Raw genomic sequence first — 23,708 nt, forward strand, 5'->3', positions numbered from 1 at the left:
ATTGCTCCTGCCGCGTCTGCGCGTCGCTAGCGGAAGTGACGTCACTTCCGGGTCCTACCGCCTGCCGGGATCGAGGCGGAGCGGAGCGGCGCGGGGCCGCCATGTCGACGTCGCTGGGCTCCAACACTTACAACCGGCAGAACTGGGAGGATGCGGTGAGCCCGGGGGGATCCGGCCGGCGGCGAGGGGCCGTGCTGTGGGACTGGGGACTGCGGGCTGGGCCGAGGCCACGCGGTGGGGCCCCTAGGGCCGAGGGTGGCTTCTGCTACGGAGCTGGGGAGCGCGGGCCTCGGGAACGTCCTTTGGGTTGAGTGCGTGTGAGGTGGGCGGTGAGAATAGGAGCGGCTGGCCTGCTGCGGTCCTTTAGCCATCAGGGCGTGGGTTGCGGCTTCTCATATGGCTTCTGTGAGCCGGTTCTATGAGCACCTTGTTAAGGCAGGCCGGGTTCGCTCGGCAGGGCGAGCGCAGAGGGTGGTTCCAGTGCTCTTGCGATGATTTGATTGCTCGGTGCACGTTTTCTTTCTTTTTCCTCCGCTTAGGACTTCCCTATTCTGTGCCAGACGTGTCTTGGAGAAAACCCGTACATTCGCATGGTATGTGCTGGTGGCCCAGTGCCCTTCGTTGGGTGCTAATGGCCATACAACTGTTTGGTTTTGAGGGCTCAAGCAAGCTTGGATGCAGGAGGGGATGCTGAGGGCATGCACTGGCTCCTTGGCTGTGCACTGCAGGCTTTACTTCATGCCTTTGTTAGTGCATCACATTGTGGTGGTCGGTGCAGGGTTTAACAATAACTCGGTCCAAAAGCTGAGCAGGATGTCACAGTCTGATGTCTGTAGTGCAGGAAATACCAATAAAGCTTTGGTAGCAGTAAATCATGTGACGTGGGAAGCAACGAGCTGCTGAAATATTAAATAGATGAGCACAATCTCTAAAACCTGCATAACATGAAAATGAGCTGGAGCTGTCTTAGAAAGGCTGCTGACAGTAATTTAAATCCTGCTTTGTTGACCTTGGTTTAATATGTCCAGGATGAGTCAGGCCGTTCCATGCTGCTTTTCTCAGTGCTCAGTCCAGTTACATGGGGCATACCTTTAGATTATCTTTGCCTTGCGTTTCCTTTCCCCAAGTTTGCTGAGTGCTGTTATGTTTTTATGGAATGTGACTTTATAGTCCGTATAGATATTTAAAAAATGCTTTGTTTTGGTGTGTTTGCTTTATGCACTTACATCATTTTGATTAAAAATAGCATTAATAATCTGTTTCATGATTGTTTTTCTTTGGTATGGGAGGTGGAGCTCGTAATACTTTGTTTTAATGAGTGCTTCTAAAGTGAAAATAGGTTGAGAGTTTCTTAGATTATCTTTTTTTGGTCCTGTTTGCCAGGCAAGAGAGATTCTGCTTAAGCACCAAAAGTAGAGGTGAGCGAGTCTAAATGCAGTATGATGAGAGCAGGAACACTGTGCTATAAGTTCAGTGATGACGTTTCATCATTCACTATATTTTGATATTTCATATTTTCTTTTCTATTTATTTATTATATTTCAGACCAAAGAGAAATATGGAAAAGAATGCAAGGTATGTTTGTTGTCTTTTTGAAGAATGAGCTTCTAAATTGGTGCACATCTGGGAGTAATGTGTGTTCAATGCTTTTTAAAACATCTGCTGGCTTCAGGAAAGTGTTTATCTTGGCTAAGAGCTTAACATGTACAAAACTACATGAAGTTTCATTTGCATCATCTTCACAGTGTTAGTTACTCTTGAATCGTAAAATTACTGCTAACAGAGTTAAGATTTGCTCACAGTTATTACAGTTATTAGATTGTGCTAAAGTATTTCGTGTGTTCTGTTGCAAGTTTGTTTTTACTGCTATGTGATGCAGAAGTCACTGGAGTTTAGGTTTTGCTGTCGATCTGTTATTCTTTGCCAGCTAATAATTTGTGTTGGCCATTGTACGAAATAAGGCAGGTTTGTATCTGAGAGAGCAAGAATCATTTGGCGTTTCTTGACTTGAGTTGTCCCTCTGCCCCATTCTCACCCGAGGCAGGGACAAGGCACGTGTTGAGATCTTGCTTCTGTTCCTCAGATACACGTGCAGCAGCAGCAGATGCATTTTTCCAACACATAACACAGAGGGCAGTACTTCCTGTGTCAGTAAGCTCTCGCTGGCTTGCTGCAATTTCAGTGACCTCTTAGTTTACTCATAATTGGTAATTTGTCTCTAGTAGCTCCATGCTGACATCATCTGGAATAAAAAATGAATTCTTTCCGTTGAGTAGATCTGCTTTCAGCATTCAGGTTGCTTTAACAACTCCAAACCTTCCCAGACCTTCCAAAAGCTTCCTCCTCTCACAGTAAGGCAGCAAATAGCAATCAGCATTATCCTGAGCTCTTCAACTTTTTTTGCCTAGAACTTTGCTGAAGATGTCAGTGAGCCTAGGCGTGTTTGAGTTCTACATTTCCATGCAGGAACTGCTCTGGTATCTTGGCTGTGGTGCGACAGCAGCTCGCTTGTCTGTCTTTCAGATTTGTGCCAGACCTTTCACAGTGTTCCGCTGGTGTCCTGGTGTTCGGATGCGTTTCAAGAAAACAGAAGTGTGCCAGACCTGCAGCAAGTTGAAGAATGTCTGTCAAACCTGTCTGCTTGACCTGGAATATGGTGTGTACCACAAAGGGCCGGCTGAGAGAAGCAGCAGCTCTGCTTGCTTCTGAAGTGAAAGCTTCTTAAAATGCGTGCGTGACATTGGAGTGGTTGTTTCCAGACTTTGAGAAGAGCAAGTCTTTGTGATCAAATCTCTTCTGAGATTCAGGGGCAGCTTGGTGTGCTTGAGCAGGAGACAAGTTATGTCTGCTTACCCTGAGTTGCAGTAACTATTTTTTTGCTCTTTCAGCTTGTGCTTCATAGGGGTTTTTTGTTTGTTTAATTCTAGGTTTGCCTATTCAAGTCCGGGATGCAGGACTGTCCCTTAAGGATGAAATGCCTAAATCTGATGTCAATAAAGAGTACTACACCCAGAACATGGAGCGAGAGGTGAGAAAGCATCATTGTGAGCATGGTCTTTGTGTTTGGATGCATACAGGGAGGGAGGGGATCAAACACACTTTCTCCAAAAAAGAATGACCTACGTCATCTTCACATCATGTGTTTGTTTTCATTCTGCTTTACGTGTCAGCACTGTGTGTGTGTGTATATCTGTAATAATTTGTCTGCCTCTTAACTGCTGTGTAGATAGCCAACTCTGATGGCACTAGACCAGTGGGTGCACTAGGAAAAGCTACTTCTACCAGTGACATGCTGTTGAAGCTGGCTCGGACCACTCCTTACTACAAACGTAATCGTCCTCACATCTGTTCCTTCTGGGTAAAAGGGGAATGCAAGAGAGGAGAAGAATGTCCTTACAGGTACACCAACATCTTACATGGTTTCTGTTCACCGTGGTCAGACAGGCCTCCCCTTAGGGACTGAAGAACAGGAAGTGCTGCAGTGGGCAGGAGGTGCAGCACTGTGATTGGAGTTGGTGTGAAATTAGCAGTAAGGTGGCGTGCAGCATCCGTGGAAAAGTCCTTGTTGTGACAGGCTCATCTGTGAGGAATTTGCTGCGTAGGTTTGTGGTGTTTTGCCAAAGCAGTGACTGCAGCCCTTCTCTTGCATAGTTCATTTCTTCCCGTCGTGGCGTCAGTCCCCACAATCACAGGTCTTTGTATTTGAACAAGAGGCCATTTGAAATCCAGCTCTTACGTTTTGTAGTACTGAATGCTTGGCTGTCAGAAGTGCCATTCATTCTGAGCTCCAGGCAGTTCTGCCAGCAGCGTGTTGGTAGCCCCAGTCTGACTTCTTGGGGCTTTTTGTTCCAGTGTGACATCTTTCTGTGAGCAGGGCTAAGCGTACAAGCAAGCAGATGGAGTTTAGAGGGGAAAGTAGTGGATGAAGTCATGTCAGCTGCAGCTGTTGCTGGCGTTAAGAAACGCTTTGTTTGCTGAACCTCAGGCATGAGAAGCCTACAGATCCAGATGATCCTCTGGCTGATCAGAATATCAAAGATCGTTACTATGGAATCAATGATCCTGTAGCTGATAAGCTGCTGAAACGAGCATCGACCATGCCTCGACTGGACCCTCCTGATGATAAGACCATCACTACGCTGTACGTTGGAGGGCTTGGAGATACTATCACTGAATCAGATCTCAGGTGTGTTGGTGTGTCTGCTTGTATGTTTTATGCTTTGGGTACTTCTCACCTTCAAGGGAGGAAATCTGTCCTTCAAGGGGGGCAAAAAAACTGGCTTTCAGTTTTCTTTAATGGGGAACTCGTGGGCAAGTGCAGAGGAGTGCCAGCTTGTTGGAGAACAAATAAACAAGCATATTTCAAGAGCTTTGATTAAGAGAGAAGTCTTAAAGATGATTCATCTTTCTGAGTTCTTGGGGATAATGTGTTTTATTTTTTACAACAAATTCCATATCTTCTCTCTAGTTAGCTGCTGAGAAAAGCCCTAACCCTTATCCTATACTAAAGCATTTCTTTTATTGTTCCACACAATCACATGCAAGAGCAAGTGGCTTGATTTGTACTCACTGCTCTGAACTGGTGATGGAGAAAGGAAAGGATCCGAACATACCTGTTTGGTCACATTTAACTGCTGTTATTCTGTGGCTAAGAGGAACAGGCTTTCATCCTCTCTCATCCTCCCTCCACGCAGAAATCACTTCTACCAGTTTGGGGAGATCCGGACGATAACAGTCGTGCAGAGGCAGCAGTGTGCTTTCATCCAGTTTGCCACCCGACAAGCTGCAGAAGTGGCTGCTGAGAAATCCTTCAACAAGCTCATTGTCAACGGCCGCAGGCTCAATGTCAAGTGGGGAAGGTGAGCACTGGAGTGACACGGAGACATGTTATCACTTTCTCAGTTGCCCTGTGCATGCTGTCCTCGGGGGCTTGATTCTCAAATAGACAGAACTGTGTGGATCTTTATTTAGTTATGGAATCTGGAGAGCTGGATTGGCTGTTAAGCTGAAGTAGGTAATGAGCTGCTACATAGCTGGGGTTCTCTTACAGTCTGTTCTTTTTTTCTTCTTTTTTTTGCCCAGTAATGGGATCTGGGTTCGAGATAACACAAACTGTGTAGGAAGTTTGCTGGTTGAAGGTCACAGATGAGTTTCTATGGTTGTGCTTCCTCTCTACATCTTGTAAACAGTATGGCATACTTGGTTCCATACTTGGTTCCAGCCACCTCTGAGTAATTTTTGTTCATTTCTGGCCTGCAGCAGAGGATCTAAATGATGAAATGTGGAACTATCTCCTTACCTTGCCTTTTCTCATCCTTGTCCTTTGTGTGTTTTTAGGTCCCAGGCAGCGAGAGGTAAAGAGAAGGACAAGGAAGGTACTACAGAATCCGGGATAAAGCTGGAGCCGGTTCCAGGACTTCCCGGAGGTAAGGGAGTAGCTTTCATCTCTGAAGCTGACCTGCCTCCATGGGAAGGGCTGGAGTTAAAGCTCTGCAAGCAGTATCAGCTCAGGACAGTAGAGGCACTGGTGAGCCCAAAGCAGTTCCTGACAGTAGGTCTGTGGCAGATCCATCTGGAATGGGAAGTGAGCTTTGTGTAGAAGCAAATTCTTGCTGAAAAAAAGGTTATCATGTGACTGGTGAATGAAAGTCACTCAGCTCCGAGATACTGGCAACACAGACTGTTGAAGGCTTGATTCATGTTTTTGTAATTCGTTGAGTGTTGTGTGAAGGAAAAAAACAAAGCTGGCTTCTGGTGGATAAAAATGGGGGGGTGTTCAGCAGTTCTTCCACAAGGGCACACTGGTTGTTTCTCCTCCCTAAAGGAAGATGCTTCTGCAGCTCTTGGGATTTCCATAACCACAGTGCGTTTGCTTTTTGTTGTTGTATCCTGCAGCCCTCCCACCTCCTCCAGCTGCAGAAGAGGAGGCTTCTGCAAATTACTTCAATCTACCTCCTAGTGGCCCTCCAGCCGTGGTTAACATCGCCCTGCCGCCGCCTCCTGGCATTGCTCCACCACCACCTCCAGGTACTTGATTCTCCTCTTCAGATGAAGGTGTGGAAATTGGGGTTCCAGCACGGAGGGCTACAGATGTAGTCCTTGCTCAGCTGGACTGTAACACTGATTTTCCTCATCTCTGATCATGCAATCTAAAACAATTGTATGAAATGAGCCGTCAGCACGCTTTGGTTGAACTGAGCTGCCTGTTGTGGTGTGTATTCACTTCCAAGTTTTCAGGCATGTCAGAGATCCCTGTTACTGGTATTCAGATCTGCTCAGGGTATTTGCTGACTGGGTACATGGTGCATTAACCTGAACATCAAAGGGTAATTCTGCAGCTGGTTGAATGCCATCCTGTGTTTGGCTGTGTCTGTATCTGTCTGAAGACAAGTCTTTTTGTGGGGCATCATGTCTTGTGGATGTAGCTGCTCCACAGCTGAGTAGAAAGCAATTTAGATTGACCTTAGACACACGTGCCAGTCCCCCACCAGCTTTTATCTGCGACTGAGGATGTGTGTTGTTTAAGGGTTGCTCCCAGTTTTACTGAAAAGAGAGGAGTGGTTTTGAAGACGTGAGGAATCACAGGACCTCTGTGACGTGCAGCAGTTAGCCAGGTGTTTTCCATCGGTACTCAAACAGCAGTGGGTCCACACTGAGTGCTCTGGTGCTTTGTCTGAACGTGACAGCTGTTTTTTTCCTGCAGGTTTTGGACCACACATGTTCCACGCCATGGGGCCACCGCCTCCCTTCATGAGAGCCCCAGGCCCCATTCACTACCCGTCTCAAGATCCCCAGAGGATGGGTGCCCACGCAGGAAAGCACAGCAGCCCCTAGCACGTCATGCCACCCTTGTCATTTCAGTAAATGTTATTTTCTAGTTACCATGGTAGTGCCGTATGTTGAGCTGTGGGTGAACTAGAGAAGCCTTATTTCCCTGCTTGCAGACACTGGGCAAGCTGAGCTCTGTGTCGCTGTTAGCTGATCAGATCGTAAAGACATCACAGATCTTTCATGTAGTGTATGGGGGTGGGGTGGGAGGGGGGCAGAAAGGACTGTCAGGTGGGTCTGGGGATCAGATGTATGAGAATTACAGTGCTGTTAGTGTATCCCATTTGCACACTTTTGAAATAAACTTCTGGAAAAACCAGATCAAACCCTTTTCAAGCCCATTTGGTATCTTCAGTCTGAACATTATGGACTGTTTAAATGTGATGAGAGACTTCTCTACGTCAATTAAGTAATGACTTGTTATTCTAATTAGGTATTAATCTTGTACTATTAAGCCAGGACAGAATAAGAGCTGAAAAACAAGCTTATCACATGTGCCAAACTCATGGCTTTGCCTGTCAAGTGCCACAGAATTTCTCCTTTTTTTTTGACTTAAAAAAAAAAGAAAGAAAGAAGCTTTTGGTGCTTTATTTCTAACCCTACCCTGAGCAAGATGAGCAGCAGGCAGCCTGCTGGTAGTGCAGGCGTGACCTGGAGTGACAGGTGAGCAGTTTTAACCTAATGAAGGTCCCCAGAGGTTGGGCTTCTGCACCCCCTGCAGCTGTCAGCAGCGAAGTACAGCTGCAAACTTGTCGTGTGTATTTTCAGAGCATGTTTCAGGCTTTCAAGGGTTTTGGATGCAGACTTGAACCTGTGAGATGCATACAGTATGTTTCTGATTTGATAAGACGTTTCCTCCAACCATAGCATTTGTCTAGGAGCAGCTGTGTCTTCCATGGAGCCTGCAGTTGAATAAGATGTATGGGCACAGGGCTAGAGAATTTTAAGATGATATGTATGTCTGCTGCTTGTAATGGATCTGTGGGCATTTCTCTGTAAAGCAAAACATGATGGGACCTCTTCTGAAGCCTCATTTGCTTGTTTAAAAAAAAATACATTAAAATATGTGAATTTTTCAGTACTTTGCTTTGACCCTGGAGCAGGGTGCCTGAGGACTTTGATTTTATTCAACTGCCACCAAAGCAGCTACAGGGTGTGCTGTAGCAGTGAACACACTGCTGGCTCTCTGCACTGCCCTGCAGCACCGGTGGCACCGGGCGCTGATCCTGCTGAAGGCACGTTGTGCAGTCAGAGGCACAGCCTGCACTTCCCTGCAGGAAGGGCTGAGCTTTGGGCAGAGCTCAGCAGTTTGGCTCTCATCAGGTGAGAGGCAGAGCTGCGGGAGGCTGGGGCACGTTGGTGGGTCAGGAGGGCTGCTGCTGCTGCTGCTGTGGCCCCAGGGTTCCAGGCAGGGCCTATGAGCGCTGCAGACAGAACTCGGGCAAGCTTTACGTGATGGCAATTAATTTATTTTCTAACCAAATCCTCACAGGTAAGCATTTTCTTCAGCTGATGGACAAAGGGAAGAGAGGTGGGTTTAGAACAGGCCAGAAGTTGTGCGTTGCAGGTTTATAATGTTAAAGGAATAGCCCTTTTTTCGTCCCATTTGCTCATCCCCTCTTGCTTCTGTGGGAAAAACAGAAATGCAAGTTTCCTGCCTGTACGATGCGTTGCTGCAGCAGAACTCCTGTTTGGGATTTCCTCTATGCATCCATGGATCAAAAATATGTTTTATCAGTGAGGCAGCTGTTAGCTGCATTTTACACCAAAATTTACTGGTTTAACCACAGTGGTGTAGGAAAAAAACCCACTTTTATCCCAATGCTCCTTTTATCACAGGGTTAAATAAAGGTGACGTGAAGAACTTGACAAAAGCAGTTGTAGAAAGTGTTACAGCTTTTTGTTAGTGCTCAGCAGGACTTTTCAGGTGCTGTGGATGGCTGTGCTGGGTGCTGCTGTTAGCTGCACGTCCCACTGCCTGTCACTGCTGGGAAAGTTCCTGTAGTCAAATCCTCACCGCTGGTACTTGCATTATGGAGAGGCCCAGGGTTGCAGTAGGGGCACAGCTGTGCTGCTGTTCCTCCCCGTGGATGCTGAAGCTACTCAGATACTTTGGCAGTAGCATTCAGATCTGTGACCCATGCAGCTCTGCAGTGTGTCTGGTCCAGCAGGGTCTGATCCTTACCAGCTGTATGAAGCCAAGCTGACATAAGCTGATTGAAGAGCTTAATTTGATCTTAAGGCATGCAGATAGGAGGAAGGAGGAGAAAGCAACACCTGCAGCTAGCCAGTAGTTTAAGGAAATGGCACAAATTTCCAGCTCTTGACCTTTTCCTCGTCTCCAGGCTGTGCTGTACGTGTGTTGGTAAACAGGCGGCTCACCAGTTCATCATTTGCTTTTGCTGTCCAGCCCCACGTAACTGCATTAACATGCCCCTGCCTCTGGTGACTGGTTCTGCTGGAGTTTGTCAGCACTCAGCTCTCGCTGTCCCGAGCAGAACGGCAGATGAAGAGTTGTCCTTAAGATGGAATTCCTCCGCAAAGACGCCACCTGTCAGAGCAGCTCTGTGTGTCAGCAAGCAGTGAGGCTGCTCGGTGTGCTGCAGCTGGTGGTCCTGCCATTTTCCAAAGCACGGGGGAGAGAACAGCCTGCTCAGGATTTTTGTGCGGTGACGGCGGTGGGAGCTCACAGGGATCTCCTTGCATCGGCGGTGAGAACTTGGCTGCTCAGCTTAGCGCTAAACGTCCTTGTGGCAGTGACTGGCGTGGGGAGAATTCAAAATGGTCCCAGACCTGAGCTTGTTCAAATCCCATAGAAAAGAATGACAACGCGAGACCGCTAGCTTGACTTTCACCAAGTGCCAGGCAGGAAGATTTCATCCCCTCTCCCCTGCTGTGCAAAGTACGGTTCACTCTAGCGAGAAAAGCATCCGTGGCGATGGGGAAGGGAGCGTGGGTACTACAGCTCATCACTCTCAGGCAGAACTCGTGCCCAGCCCTGAGGGACTCTGTTGAAGTTGGGCCTGCGGGCGATCACCTCCAGAATGCTCAGGTCCAGCTCGGCAGGAGGCACATAGAAGAGGTCGCTGAGCTGGGCTTTGTCAAACGGGGTGGGAGTCCTGTGGCACAAGAGAGGGTGAACTTAGCACTGCAGTAGATGGTGTGCATGTTTTGAAAGCAATGCGTAAAGCAGCTCTGGGAGCCTTAATTCAACAAGCCCAGCAGCACAGCAATAGCTCCCCAGGATGCTCTCTCACTCTGCTTGCTCAGCAGTGTACTTCTGTACAGAGTGAAGCTGCATTCAAGTTTGGGCAGGCCAGGGTAGCGCTTCTTGGTGTGCGAGTGCTCATGGCTGCACCGGGGAGGGAGGGAGGGAGCCTGCTGGTGCGTTTACCACAGTCTGTTTTCATGAGATGTGAGAAGGGGTTACATTGAGAGAGACCCTCTGGTCTACAGACAGCAGCTTGTTCACAGCTAATGCGTTCTGCAGGGGCTGAGGCTCCTCATGCCGCCTCCTGATCTCTCTAGCACATGTTCAGGCAAATGGCTTTCTCCTGGCCCTTGTTCCACCTCGCCTTTTGGGACGGCTCTTGAGCTCTAACAGGAGGAGCAGCGCGGGGGCAAAGAGCTGTCATCCCTTTCTGGAGAAATGTCGAAAGGGAGCGGGGTGAGCAGTGCCAGCCCCCAGAAAGCCAGGAATGTTGGCTTTGGAGCACCGCGTTGGGGCTCATCTATCAATAAGGCAGAGCTGGGAGTGTTTGCTTTGGGTAGCGCTGCATGAACATGAGCAACGTGGCATTGTTTTGCAACAGCGTCTCAGGGAGAAATAAGAGGGGAAAGGTAAATGAGAGGCCGGTTGGGAAGCTGTCTCTGTCCCATTAAGAGTCACTTTCAGAGCTTTGTTTTCACTCTCTCTTAAGGTAGCAAACTTCAGCAAGCTGGCTGAAGGTCTGTGCTTCACAGCATGAAAGCTGAGAAGAAATCAGTCTGCTTTAAAGCAGTTGCTGTTGAGATGGTGAACTTTGCCTTGCCCCGTGACACATGTGAGCTGTGCTGGGATTCACCAAGCTCGAGGCAAGGCTGCTGGCTTCTCACGGGCTGCTCTGTTCCAAAAAGCATGTTTTTTCTGCAGTTTGGTATTTGATGAACTGAGAAGTGATTTAAAAGCCAACAGCTTGGAAGATCATGACAAGCCCAAGTTGAAAGCAGATTGGCTCTCTTGAATCTTCATGCCTCAGTGAAGAATTAGAGGAGGTGGTGAGAGGCTCGGTGTTAAATTAGCATCAATCTGTATTAAATAACAGTTCAAGGCTTTAAATAGAAAGGCAGCGTGTGAGAGGGGAGAAATGGTGCAGGGTAAAGCATCATTCAGAATCATGCCCTTGCTTGAGTCTCTGTCCGTAAATAAATACTGAGGCAGGAAGATGGGTAAATGCTGAAAGGAAAGAGCCAAGTGTTTACAGCAGCTCCCTGCTGTTGCTGCACCACAGCGCTGGAGGCGAATAGCTGGCAAGCTGTGGGCTGCCTCTACCACCAGATCTCCTGAATGGCCACCAAATGCTGGTAGTTTTTCCTTGGCAGTGCCTGTTCCAGGTGCTAACCTTGCCCCTGCTGTAACTGGGAGGCACGCAGGGGACACAGCAGCTGAGCTTTGCTGGAAGCAGCTACAGAGCACAGAGCTTGCCAGGCTGAGCCACCAGCAACATGCCTGGAGCCTTCTGTCCCAAACAGGTGTTTGGAAAGGAGCTGGTGACCTCTTAGCACCTTGTGAGAAGATTAACCTTTGCACCCCCGTGCTTCCAGCAGCTGTTTGGCTACCTTAAGAAAATTAGGACGGAGATTTGGTGCTGCCTGTGCCACTCTTCCACCCAGCTGGGAGCTGAGTCTGACAGAGAACATCAGAGAACCCTGATGTTCCCTGATCAGAGAAGCCCTCCAAGCTTCAGCAGGTGTCCCTGAGGGTACCCGATAGGATGGACGGATGGACGGATGGACGGATGGATGGATGGACGGATGGATGGATGGATGGAGGTGCCCCAGGCTGGGGTTGCCCACACCTCATCCAGCCTTACCTGTTGAAGTTTACGAAATCCCCATATGGGAGTTTCATGGGCAGCTGGCTCTCAATGCCCACAGCCTTGTCCTTGTCACCCATGTGTCCATGCCACGGGGAGCGGTAGCCCTTGGGAATGGCGGTGACATTGAACTTCTCTGGGGGCACCTCTTTGAGAGGGGTTGAGTACCCTGGTGGAGAGGGTTACATATGTATAAAAACACTGCTATATTTAAATATCCGTAAATCCAAGGGGCTGTGTGGCAACACTGGCTTTCTGCAGACTCCAGGGCACGTGCAGAGCTTGTGGCATATCTGGGATGAGGAGGACCTCTTCACTCCTGGCTGGGGGCTGTCCCCCATGGGCAGGGAGGGAGGGAAGGGAAAGCACAGCATTCAAATCACGTCCTCTGAGGGACGACCATGGTGCACTGCCCATCTGCCCATCTGTCCTATAGCACTGCATGGAGATCACAACAGGGTCAGATTTGGGATGCAAGCTTACCTGGTGCCAGAGAATCTGGATTGAGGACTTTGATCATGTGCAAGACTTTTTCCGTCTTCTTGGGCACCTCGGGAGGCCCACCATGGGGTGACACTGCCACGTGCAGCTCGGAGTGAAAACTCTGCTGGCCCTCAGCATTCCCAGCCTGTGGGTGGAAGGGTTGGGGGCTCAGCCTGCCCAGCTGCCCAAAACAGGGGAGCGAGGGATGCAAGCAGGAACACTTTGATGCTATCTTTGATGCTGTCTACTCACTGTCCACTCATTGGCTGCTCCTTCTCCTCTCTCGGTGCCATGTGAGCCAGCTGGCCCTGGGGGCTGCAAGAAGGGGAGGACAGGGCTCAGAGCTGTGCTGCCATCCCTGTGCTGTGAGTGGGATGTTGGACCAAGCTGTGCACCCAGCCCACTGAGCCACCTCCTGCAAGAGGTGGGGGACACCACCCCCCCCCGGAGCCAGGCACACACCTTCCTGTAACCACTGGGGTGCTCAAGGACGAAGCGCTGCATCCGCTTCTGCCGCTGCTGGAAGAGCTGAGAGCCACGGTTGGTGCTCAGGGAGAGCTCCTCCAGCATCACATCCTGTGGAGTGCTCATCTTCTTGCCCAGGTCCAGCTCGGGTGCTGAGGATGTGAGGGGAGAGCACAGATGAGGACCTTGTTGTGAGGATGGGGGTTGCTATCGGGGCTTGGCAGTGTGTGTGCCCTCTGCTTACCATCTCCAGGATCTGGTTTCATGATGGTCATCGCCTGCTGCCACGTTCCTGGGGCAGAGCTGTGGGATGAGGACGACTGCAAGAGAAAGATGGCCATGGGTGATGGCTGGGCATGGGAAGCTGCTCCCCACAGCAGCACTAGGAATGCTCAGAGCCCCGGGGATGCCCTGCATGTGAGCAGAGCTGCGTTTTTGTGTGCCCACCCCAATCTTTGCATCTGTCACCCCTCCCTCTCACCGCAACCAGAACCCCTTTGGGAAGCCTGGAGTTATCCTGTGTCTGATTTCCTTTTTGTCTTCCTTTAGGGCAGAAATACGCCCAGCACTGCCTGCAGCAAGGCGTCCTTACCCCCGAGCCCCACTGGAAGCAGCACTGTGGGACCTGGCTGTTCCCACCCTTCGCCTCAGCAGAGTTATTTTCAGCTGCTGGCTGCAGGATCTGCAACTCTGACCCCTTAGGGTGAGGAACCGAGGAGCCCAGCCTGTGTGTGAGTGGGGATTCAGGTTGTCCCCTTCCCCTAGGAGCCCTGGGCAGCTCCGGGTCCCCCCAGGTTGTGGCTGCATGGTGCATGGCACGTGGTTCTTTGCCAGTTCTGGCTCCGACGTTGCCCATCCTCAGCTGGCAGCAGCGGGAGGAACAGGGAACAACTCATTCCTCTGCAAACCTTTTCCTGGCCCTGTCTGCTGCATCCCATTAGGGGGACCACACCAGGACCCCAAGGCTGGGCTGTTCCCAATCCTTGTGCACCCACCCGCCCCTTGGCCCGAGCGCGGCACCTCAATCCCCTACCTGGCCAGAGGATTCCTTGTCGTAGCAGGGGCTGAGGATGCCCTGTGGTTGCACTGTGTACAAAGACACAGTGTGGCTTCAGCCAGCAGTGTTGGGTGGCCCCAGCTGGCACCCTGAGCTTCTGCTGCTCGCCCCTTGCTGGGCTTTGGCCGGGTTGCCGAGGTCCGGCTGCGGAGCAACGGTTATTTCTGGCTGAGAAAGGGGCGGAGCGGGGCTGAGCCTCGGGGACAGGGATGGTGCCACCCCAGCACTGAGCGGGGCTGAGCCTTGGGGACAGAGCCCAGGCAAGGGTGGTGGCTGTGAGCAGGAGGTGACTGCGTGCACTCAGGCACCTGGGGACGGTCGGAAGCAGGCAGGCAGGCGGGTGGGATAGCGGCAGTTTATTTCTGAGCTGGCAATACATGTGCGTGGCGCAGGCGGGGCGCGGTGGCTGCAGAACCCAGGGGACAAAGATGCTTGCTACCACAGTGTGTCCCAGGGGAAGGGGCAGGGGGACAGGGGCTCCCCTAAGAGGCACCGTGCCCTGGTACCACCCCCCTTTTCCTTTGCTGCTCTCGCTGGTGCCAGGGCTGCACCCTCCCGGTTCCCTGAAGTTGCCGCCTTAGCTCTCCCTGCCTCGCTCCCCAGGCTCTGCCCTGTAACTGTGCCCATTCCGTTGCCCCCTCTCCCCATCACCCCCCATCACTTACCATTGCTGCTGTGCTCCAGGGAGCTCAGCCTCTTGCAGGGAAGCTCCCATGTAGACACTGACCTGTCCCTAAACGCTCGCACTTGCATCCAGACCTCCTCCCAGCCTTCTGCAACCTGCACTTCTGCCTTCTGCATGCCTTCATCTCCCCCCGTTGCACTACCCTCCGTCCCTACCATGTCCCTCCATGGGGACAGGGATGGGGACAATGACGGGGGTGGGCGTTGGCCCCCTCTGCCCGGGCAGTGGGAGGCAACATGTCCATCGTCCCCTTGGCATGGCAATAAATAACTCTGGATATCTTCGTTATCACTAAGGAAGAATTTAGGGGACATTCTTCAGGAGGGGATCAAAAGTGAAAAAAGAAAAAAAAACATAAAAGCGAGGAAGATTTGGAGGTGGGGAGGATAAAATATTCACTTCTCCTCCCCCAAAATCTGGTTTCAATTGAAAGCAGCCGGGCTGCCAAGCAGGGCTGGGCAGGGTGCCCCAACCGTGCTGTGCCACCCCCAGAAAGCTGAGCCGTGGGGTGCCGGGCTGTGCCCCCCCAGCACTGTGCACAGGGATGGTCCCACTGCCAGCTGCCCTGTGCCCAGTGCTGAGCACGCAGTCCTGCCCTGAAAGGTTAGGGTGGTAAAAATAGCTCTGAGCCACGGGGCTGTGGGCAGGCAGGAGGTGTCTGACCCCGGAGATACGTTGATAGGGACGAGGCCACCCCGTGCACCCCCAGCCCAGAGCCTCTCCGTGCCTGGGGACCAGCACCGAGGGCGTTGTCTCCCATCCCACGGGTAGCACCGCGGGGGCTGCCCCGACCCCATGCGGTGTGCGTAGCTGGGGCTGCTCTAAGAGGTGCAGGGGGCCCCCGACGGTAGCCCCCCCGCTTTCAGCCTCAGGCTCCCGCTCCAGCCCCGCGGACACAGGTTGAAGCTGTGGATGCCCGGGCTCTTGGTTCCCGAATCTTCGGAGTCGATGGAGACGTCCGAGTCCGTCGGGGACCGGGAGCTGTAGCGCTTGGCCGGGGAGCGTGCGCCCACCACCGGCGATGGCAAAGGGCTCTTTGGGGTGGGGGACGGCCCGGCCGGGCTGGGTGGCAGCAGAAGCCGGCGGCCCTCTGCCCAGGTGGCTCGGGACACCCCGGGGGAGGCACAGGACCCCTCTGTGAGGGGCGATTTGTGCGACGGCGAGGGGCTGCCCGGCGCAGCCAGCACGCTGCGGGCCCGCTGCGGGGCAGCGGCTTTGCACCCCTGCGGCAAACCGGGGGGAACCACGGCCGGGGGGGTGAAGGGCCGGGAGCCTTCCGGCCCCGGGGGTTTGGGAGAGGAGCTCTTCCTGCGGGCTGCGTTGATGATGTTCCTGGCGAGCCGCGCTTGCATCTGGCGGCTGGCGCGGGGCTCGGCGTCCTGCCGCTGCGGGGACAGAGAGCGCTCGCTCCAGGGCGGGGACCGGGGCGGCCCCTGCTCCAGCTCGGGCACCGAGATGGGGCTGGCCCAGCCGTCCTGGCTGCCCTGGTGCCGCGCCAGCCGCGGGGTCCAGGTGGGCGACGCGGGGAGGGACGGCCGCCTTTCCTGCGGGGACAGAGAGTGCGTTAGAGTCCCCCGACACTGCTTGGAGACCTAGCAGCGGTGACGGGGAATAAGGGTGAGAGGGGAGCAACTCTAATGTTCCCTCCCAGGGGGCTTTTTTTGGAGACAGAAGCAAAGTTCCATTGGTGTGGGCACGCGGGGACACCTCTGCCCTGCCCTGCTGCCACTGCCCATGTAGATGGGGCTATTATTGAGCCACGGAGGGAGGCCAAGCCACAGTCCATCACTCTTACCCAAATACAGAATCACAGAATAGCTTGGGTTGGACGGGACCTTAAAGATCATCTGTTTCCATGCATGATCCAGGGTCTCACTATGTGCTGATTCACCAGAGCCCCTGGTGCCAAGCTTTGCCGCCCCGCAGCTCCTCCTGAGCCAGCAGGAAAGAGAAAAGACAGGTTTGATAGTGCACGTGAGTGTATTGAGAAAGAGGAAGGGGGAAAAATGCAGGAGAAATAAAAGCACAGTTGAAAGGCAACTTGTTAATGCAGAGAGCAGCAAGAGCCCGTGGTACTCCCTGTCTCCACCAGGCACCTCCCTGTCCCAACCTCATCCTCCTGCTGTGCAGGATGGGTTTGGCACGTGCCCATAGGATGTGAGGAAGCCAGCATCTGGGCAAGGGGCACGTCTGCTGGTGCATCCCATGGTCAGAGCTTGAGCTGTCAGGCTCTGCAGATGCCTCCAAAGCTCCAGCAGCTCCATGCAGTCCCTCAGCTCCTGGCTGTGCCAGCCCTGCTAGCAGCCCACTCCAGCACTGAGCTGCCCAGCTGCAGCAGCATTTGTCAGTTGGCTGCTGCCAGGCTGGATCAGGCGGAGCAGCTGAGAGCCTGGCACAGCACAGCAGCATCAGTCTAAGCAACAAATCACCCCTCTGGACTGGAGGGAGATGAGGGAGCACTGGGATGTACAGGGACCACAGCGTAACCCCAGTGCCACCTGCATGGTGGGGAAGAGGCTTCTCTCTGTGGTGTGAGAGCAAATAGAGACAGATCCCAGAGGTGCAGCAGAAGAGACAGGAGCAGGCACAGTGCAGTGGGAGGGCAGAATGTCCCCTTGGCCACGCTTTGGTTCGGAGATCTGGAAGTGCAGAAGGCGAGAAAAGGATCGAGGCAGAGCCAGAGAGCTCCATAAAGTTTCCAGGCAAGAGAAGAGAGAAAGCCACGGAGGTGCTGCAGGTCAGCCGTGCTCCTGTCCATGCATTTTGCTTTGCAGACTCGGCCCCATTCGGCACAGACACACAGCTCCCATTGCCCCATTGGGGCTCAACATCGCGTCCTCACCCCATAGCACTGCCCTTGGGTTGGGCTCTGGGAGCCACTGCGCTACTTCATTTTGTCTTTCAATTTTTCGTCCCCCTTTCACAGGTCGGTTTGGCTTTCTGCACCACCCCCCCTGTGCAATGCTCAAGGGTTTGGCCAGCTGGAGGGGAGCCCAACATCTGCCCACGTTCGCTCTCTACTTGTAGTAAAAAGAAGGCTTCCACACCTGTGGCTCGATCCCTGCGTTCCTGGTGGAGTAGGAGGGTCGAGGCGCCTGGAAGCCACCCTTGGCTCGAGGGGAGCGCCCGTGGCACGGCGATGCCAGCAGCAGCTCTGCACCACCGCCTCCGGCACCGTGAGGCATGGGCACAGCCCCGGTGCTGCTGGGGAAAAGGCTGGAAGCGGCCCCGTGTGTGGTGGGAGGTTGCCAAATGGGGGACGGAGGCAGCGGGGAGGTGGGGCAGGAGGTGTGCTGTGGGTAGGAGTAAGAGCTGGGAGGTGAGGGTCTGGGTGGTGGCATGGACCTCGCTGGAGCTTTGGACGGGGAGAGGATGAAGAGCGAAGGCTGGAGCTGGTAGGGCTGGTGCTTGGAGAGCTCCACTTCGTTCTCCATCGGGTTGTTGCCGTAGAGAGAGGCAGGGGGGGTTTTGGAGGGCTGGGAGGGACTCCTGGTGGGGTGTCTGGAGACCATGGGTGACAGGCAAGCGTTGGCATCGTACTTCCAGGAGGGAGGCAGCGACATGGTGGGCGATGGGGAGCGCGGCAGCTCGGGCCGGGAGGGAGCCTCGATGATGAACTTCTCCATGCGGGACTGCCGGCGGGCAAAGAGCTCAGCCCCCTTCCCTCTGGCCTCGCTCAGGTTGTGGCTGGGCTGCGGCTTCGGCTTCGGCTTCACCATGGGGGACTTGAGGCAGGAGGACCATGCTGGGGCATCATTGGGCACCGGGAGGGCCTGCACAGGCCTGGATGTGCTGGCGGGGACAAAGTTGGCAGCTTCAGCCCCCAAAGCAAAGGGCTCATCCTCAGCACCGGGATCCCCATGCTCCTTCTGCTTCTTCCTGATGTCTGCGCTCTGCACCAAATCCAGCAGGTCGGGGTTGGGGCCCAACTTGGGCTTCTCAACAAAGGTGAACATGGACTTCTTGTGGCCCCTACGTGCCGCCGACTCCTCCAGGATGCCCGTTTTGGGCAAGGGGACCACCGCCGCCAGCCCATAACTGGGGCCTGGCAGCACCTTCTGCTCCCCAGGGGGGTACAGGGTCGAGTAGGTGGGGGGCGAGCGGACCCTGCTGAGCGGGGGTGGGCTGCCCAGCGTTTCTGCATAGGTGGGTGGTGGGGGCTCAGCACCAGGGTCTCGCTCCGGAGGCTGGCTCAGCCCAGGGGGTGTCTGGGTGCCAAACGGCCGCGCCGTGCGGTTCTTCACCGGTTTGGGTTTGGCCAGGGTGAGTTGGACCTCGTAGTACTGCCTGCCCTGAGCCCCGCTCTGTGCTCGTGTGGCTGGGGGAGCCGTCCCTGGGGGTGTGCTGGCCGTCACTGTGGGTATGTTGGATGTCACCACCGGTGCACTGGATGTCACTACGGGTGGACTTGCTGTCCCCATGGGTGCATTGGCCATTCCCGTGGCTGCCTCGGCCATCCTCATCGGCATGTTGGCTGCCACCATGGGTGTGCTGGCTGTCCCCATTGGCACGCTGGTTGTCACTATATGGGTGCTGGCTGTCCCTATGGGCATGCTGGCTGTCCCAGTGGGAGTACTGGCTGTCACCATGGGGACGCTGGGTGTCCCTGTGGTTATGTTGGCTGACACCATGGGCGTACTGGCTGTCACCATGGCTGTGTTGGCCACTGCCACACCAGTAGGTACGCTGGCTGTCACCATGGGTGCACTAGCTGTCACCACAGGTGTACTAGCCATGCCTATGGGCGTGCTGGCTCTCCTCACGGTCATGTTGGCTGTCACCACAGGCATGGTGGCTGTCCCCATGGATACACTGTCTGTCCCCAGAGGTGTGCCGGCTGTCCCCATGGCCATGCTGGCCGTCCCCATGGGTGCATTGGCTGTCACTACAGGCGGACTGGGCACCTCACCATTCTTCTGCTTAGGAATGCACACGCTCTCTGGTGAGGCAGGAGTGTCTACTCTTGTCCCCAAGCTGTCCTGTGTCCCCTGGACCCCTCCCACTTCACTCTCCACCTTCTCCTTGCGCACACCATTGGCAGCAGCCAGTGCCATGTTCTCCTTCAGGTAGATACTCAATGGGACTTGCTGAGCCTCAGTAGGGGACTCCCGGTGAGATGCCACGTCCTCCTTCTCCCCCAGCGTCCCCTGGCTGCTGTGCCCCTCGCCCGTCTCCATGTCCCCTCGCTGTGTCCCCAGGCTCAGCGGCAGCCCCGTGCCATGCCCTGTGCCAGTCCCAGTGAGCCCGTCGATGCGCTGCCTGCGGCGGTGGAAGAGCAGCACGCCCTTGGAGCTGGGGCTGGGTGCCGTGGTGAGCTGTGCCACGATCCTGCGGCTCCGCGCTTTTGCCTCCTTCAACTCCTTCTCAGAGAGGCTGGAGCTGCGGGAGAGACCTGGGTGAGGAGAGAGAGGCGCAGGGGGTTAGCAGCGCTCAGCCCCTCCTTGGAGTGCCCCCAGCACCCCGAACTCAGGGATGCCTCCCCTCCAGCCCAGCCTTGTTGCAGCTGGGTGTGCTGCCTAGTGCTGCATAGACATGTTCCTGCTGGGAGTAACCTCTGAAGCCCAGAAGACAGCCACCGTGAGGCAGATGGGACCATTCCTCCCACCCAGCAGGGCAGAGGGGAGCGTCCCTGCGTCTCACTCCGCAGGACAGTTTATCTCCCTGGGCTCTGCGCACTGATCCCAGTGACCGTATTGGAAAGGAATTTCTCAAAAGGCTTCAGGAGGTTTCAGGTTGCAGCTCACAGGATTTCAGCCCGTGGCTCAAACACACACAGGGGCAGGGAAAGCATCCCCCCAGCCCTCTCCCCACGTGATGATGCACAGCTCCAGAAATGCAGGAGAGCGAACCCGGCCTCATCACTTTGCCATAGGACCGGTGTGTGTGAACCCGGCAAGTACGTGCGCAGCAACACGAGATGGCAGCAGCCGACAGGAGCTGGGCAGGATCCCGACCCGACACGCAGCCCGCAGCAACGCGCCAGCCCCATTCCTTCGGAGCCTATAAAAGTGCTAAAAGCGGCCGGCCGCGCGTCTGCTAACTGCGCTGAAAGTCTTCCGAGAGCCGCCGGGCTCCTCCAGCTCTGGCCAAAAGGTCAGGGCCAAAACCCTTCCCAAACACCGAGAGGATGTGGAGCTGCCGGGAACGCATTTTCTCGGGGTGAGCCATTTCCTATGAGCGTGCCCTGAAACGCCCATGGCCACTGGGAAGGGCAGTGCCACCAAACAGCCCCCAGCTCCCTTCCTCACAACGGGGTCCACGCATCGTGCCCAGGAACGCTGCCACGAGGGCCCCATCCACACCCGGACAGAGGTGGGTGGCCGATCCCAGCTCCTCTGGGCGCAGGCAGCGTCCACTCCCCTTCCCTTCATGTGTTTTTCATTTTCTTGCCTTCTGTGCTGCTTGGGAGCCTTCCAGGATATTTTAAGCGATGGTTCAGCCTACCAGCAAAGGAAAGGATGAATGACTAAGCCAAATCCTTGCAGAGAGCTCGTGGTGGGGTGAGAAAGCTGCTGCGAGCTGGGCATCCCCTCCCCATCACCCTCCATCCCATCCGCCCATCCCTCGTAGTCACATCTGTAGGATGTTTGCAGCCATTTGACCCGCTCATCTCTCGGCCGGCCTGGAGGAACCAACCAGAGAGGAGAAGGATGGACGCGCCAAGCTTTAGGGCGGCCTAGCAGTGGGATTTAGTTGTGCCAAGAGGAGAAAAAGGCAGAAATACCATTGCAAACCCTCCTGGAAGCGACGAGCCCATCCGCAGCGGGCGTTCCAGCTCTCCCCGTCCGCAGCCGGCATTGTTGAATGCGACATTTCTATTTGCTTTGGCGGCGGCACAGAGCGGGGAAGCGGCTTCCTGTGGCCGGGCTGCCTGGAGGGCCGCCAGCCCCGCGGCTCCCGCTCCTCCACTCGCCCTCACTGTAGAGAAGTGGGGAAACGGGGCTGAGGAGCTGTTGGGAAACAAGCCGCAGGCTCCAGATGTCTGCTCATTTCACGCTCCGACCCAAGCATCCTTGGAGGCCGGGGCCGCCTATGAAGCAAAGATCTCAGCAGAGCTGTTCTGGAGCCTCTCCTTCTTGCTACTGCCTTTTAATAGCCACCGGGGGGCTGTGGGGGTGTCCGCGGAGCTGGAGGGATGACTCGGCCTTTGGCCAGGGAAGTCCTGGCTTTGGCTAACTGCCGGCTGAGCCCCACACCAGCACTGGGACCTCACAGAGTGGTCCTGCACAGAACCGGCTTCTGGCCACTGATGGAGCCCCGGCCAAAGCTCAGCTCCAAGGGCTGAGTGGCTCTTCCTTCCTTCCCACGCCGCTCGCCATCGGGCTGCCGTTTGGGAAGGAAACGTCTCCTACCCCTGAGTGTCCCAGCCTCTTCCAAGAGCAATGAATCAGCCCCGCCAGCACTCTGACCCCACGGCAGGGACGTCCCTGAGCGCTGTGATCCTGCAGAAGGAGGTGCAGCATCACTGGGATCCTGTGTGTGCAACCAGCCACATGGGCACCTTGAGCATCGTATCAGTGCAGTGCACTTTACCTTGGCCAGAGCAGCCTGTAGCTCTGTACGTATAGATACAGACCTGTACCTATGTACACCTACTGACCTACATAGGCACTTGCTGTATTTCCAGCAACAGCCCCAAAGCTCGATGTTTAACAACCTCTTCCCAATCTGTCAGCCTTCCCTCTGCTCTCTCCTCCAGAGTGAGGGTGATGAGTGTGATGAAAGGCATTTTCATAGCCCTCCCTTCCTGGCCAGATGGGAAAAGCCCTCCTTCCAGCTCAGCTCTCCATGCCAACACTGGGTCTCTTCGCACAGGGATGAAGGGTGAAACACATCCGTGGGATTACACAGCAATGACAGAAGACAGTGAGGTGGGGGCTGTCCCTGTGCAGGTCTGGGTGTGACAATGAGATGTCCTGGTAGAGATGGGGGAATTGCATCCCAGCCCCACTCCCGGCTCACACAGGTGCATCACAGAGGATGTCACTCCATGGCCAGCACCGGCCCTATAGAGCTGAGGGGCATCCAAGGCCAAGAGAAAGATAACAAACCTCAACTCCACCACCTTTGCACAGACCCCCAGCTGCCCCCAGGCAGTGCTGGGGATGGGGAACCCACTGTTTGCACCCAAATGCTGAGGGCTTTGGACACGGAGCAGGTTTGGGGCAGGGGAGCCAGCTGGCCCTCTGCCTGAACTACAGCTGTGCGGGGCTTTTTGCAGAGCACACAAATGCACACATTTCAGTCTGCTCTTCCCTCCAGCTCTCAGTTATCCCAAATAATCTGCTGCCAGGAAAACAAGAAGGGTAGCGCAGGCAGGCAGTCTGGCTGGCTGGGAACAATTGACATGCAGAGATTAAAACACGACAATTTTCTGCCTCATTCCCAGCTTCCAGCACTCCTGGTATAAAAGCTCCATGAAGTTTCCATCAGTGCTGGCCCTACAGACCCTAGAATCCCCAAGCTGAGCAGTGGAGCAGCCCTGTGCTGCCAGGCAGGATCAGAGCACGGGGCCTCTCCTCTGCCAGCAACAAAATCTGGCACAGCGAGAAAATTCGATTCGCTTGCAAGTTCTCCCTGCGCTCCGTCCATGAGGGCTTTGCTGGATTTGGAGCTGGTTTCTCCCCGCTGCCCTGTGCTGCTCCTGGCTCCCAGCCGTGCCTTGGCTGTGCCTGGCCCTCAGCACCCGAACTTGCCCCATTTCTACCTAAAATCACCCCACAAGCGTGGGGCAGCAAGTCATAGGGCTGCCATCTCCCACTGGAGGGAAAGTGGAGTAGGGGTTGGGTATGGGACCACTGGGAACATCATCGGGTACTGCTTGTGCCCAAGGCAGAGCAAGAAGGGGACCGGGGCAAAGCGGTGGCCCTGGTGTGTCCTTTGCCCGTGGAGAGGAGAGTGCATGAAAGGAGAGATGCAGAGCTGAGAGATGCGATCCACCCCAACCCACGGACACAGGCACGGGCACGCGTGGGACTCATTTCTATAGAGACAACTGCAGCGCAGCGCACCCCAGTCGGCTCCGCAGCAGGGAACACCCCCGGCACCACGCAGCGCCGGGCACCCCCGGCTCCCCGCAGCCCCAGCTCCTCGCATCCCTCTCAAACCCCCCCCC

At 54.6% G+C, this 23,708-nt stretch overlaps 3 protein-coding genes across 4 annotated transcripts in view; 1 reads left to right on the plus strand and 2 right to left on the minus strand.

Annotated features, from left to right (window-relative positions):
* Positions 1-59: 59 nt before the first annotated feature.
* On the plus strand, positions 60-7,909 carry RBM22 (RNA binding motif protein 22). The gene is made up of 11 exons (XM_042826562.1): positions 60-155; positions 540-593; positions 1,546-1,575; positions 2,524-2,656; positions 2,928-3,028; positions 3,227-3,399; positions 3,986-4,186; positions 4,695-4,859; positions 5,338-5,426; positions 5,896-6,027; positions 6,704-7,909. Exons 1-11 carry the CDS (start codon positions 102-104, stop codon positions 6,832-6,834), a joined length of 1,263 nt encoding a protein of 420 aa, XP_042682496.1. The 5' UTR covers positions 60-101; the 3' UTR covers positions 6,835-7,909.
* A 383-nt stretch (positions 7,910-8,292) lies between these two features.
* On the minus strand, positions 8,293-14,156 carry MYOZ3 (myozenin 3). Of its 2 annotated transcripts, XM_042826590.1 has the most exons (7): positions 13,885-14,156; positions 13,096-13,171; positions 12,849-13,003; positions 12,639-12,701; positions 12,387-12,531; positions 11,901-12,072; positions 8,293-9,947 (listed from the first exon to the last, which is right to left on the minus strand). In XM_042826590.1, the coding sequence occupies exons 2-7, from the start codon at positions 13,124-13,126 to the stop codon at positions 9,788-9,790; spliced, it is 726 nt and encodes a 241-aa protein (XP_042682524.1). In that variant the 5' UTR covers positions 13,127-13,171; positions 13,885-14,156; the 3' UTR covers positions 8,293-9,787. The 2 variants fall into 2 exon arrangements, with proteins under 2 accessions (XP_042682524.1, XP_042682523.1); XM_042826589.1 differs by lacking the exon at positions 13,885-14,156 and having other exon boundaries at positions 13,096-13,335.
* Positions 14,157-14,247: 91 nt separating this feature from the next.
* Positions 14,248-23,708, minus strand: part of SYNPO (synaptopodin) — a 15,290-nt gene continuing 5,829 nt past the window's right edge. Inside the window, exons 3-4 of the mRNA XM_042826591.1 lie at positions 17,641-19,985; positions 14,248-16,137 (exon numbers count right to left, since the gene is read on the minus strand). Coding sequence (XP_042682525.1) covers positions 15,415-16,137; positions 17,641-19,985 — 3,068 coding nt within the window. The 3' untranslated portion in view covers positions 14,248-15,414. The remainder of the gene's footprint in view (positions 16,138-17,640; positions 19,986-23,708) is intronic.

This window comes from Centrocercus urophasianus, unplaced genomic scaffold (assembly GCF_019232065.1).
Source record: "Centrocercus urophasianus isolate 14NV4802_14NV808 unplaced genomic scaffold, USGS_Curo_1.0 seq_26, whole genome shotgun sequence".
Lineage (NCBI taxonomy): Eukaryota > Metazoa > Chordata > Aves > Galliformes > Phasianidae > Centrocercus > Centrocercus urophasianus.

Coding starts and splice junctions, on each gene's coding strand:
- RBM22 (XM_042826562.1), top strand. CDS start 102: ATGTCGACGTCGCTGGGCTCCAACACTTACAACCGGCAGAACTGGGAG. Junction 3,029..3,226: donor CCCAGAACATGGAGCGAGAG/GTGAGAAAGCAT, acceptor ACTGCTGTGTAG/ATAGCCAACTCTGATGGCAC. Junction 4,187..4,694: donor ATCACTGAATCAGATCTCAG/GTGTGTTGGTGT, acceptor CCCTCCACGCAG/AAATCACTTCTACCAGTTTG.
- MYOZ3 (XM_042826589.1), bottom strand. CDS start 13,192: ATGGCCATCTTTCTCTTGCAGTCGTCCTCATCCCACAGCTCTGCCCCA. Junction 13,004..13,095: donor GAAACCAGATCCTGGAGATG/GTAAGCAGAGGG, acceptor TCACATCCTCAG/CACCCGAGCTGGACCTGGGC. Junction 9,948..11,900: donor GATTTCGTAAACTTCAACAG/GTAAGGCTGGAT, acceptor CTTGTGCCACAG/GACTCCCACCCCGTTTGACA.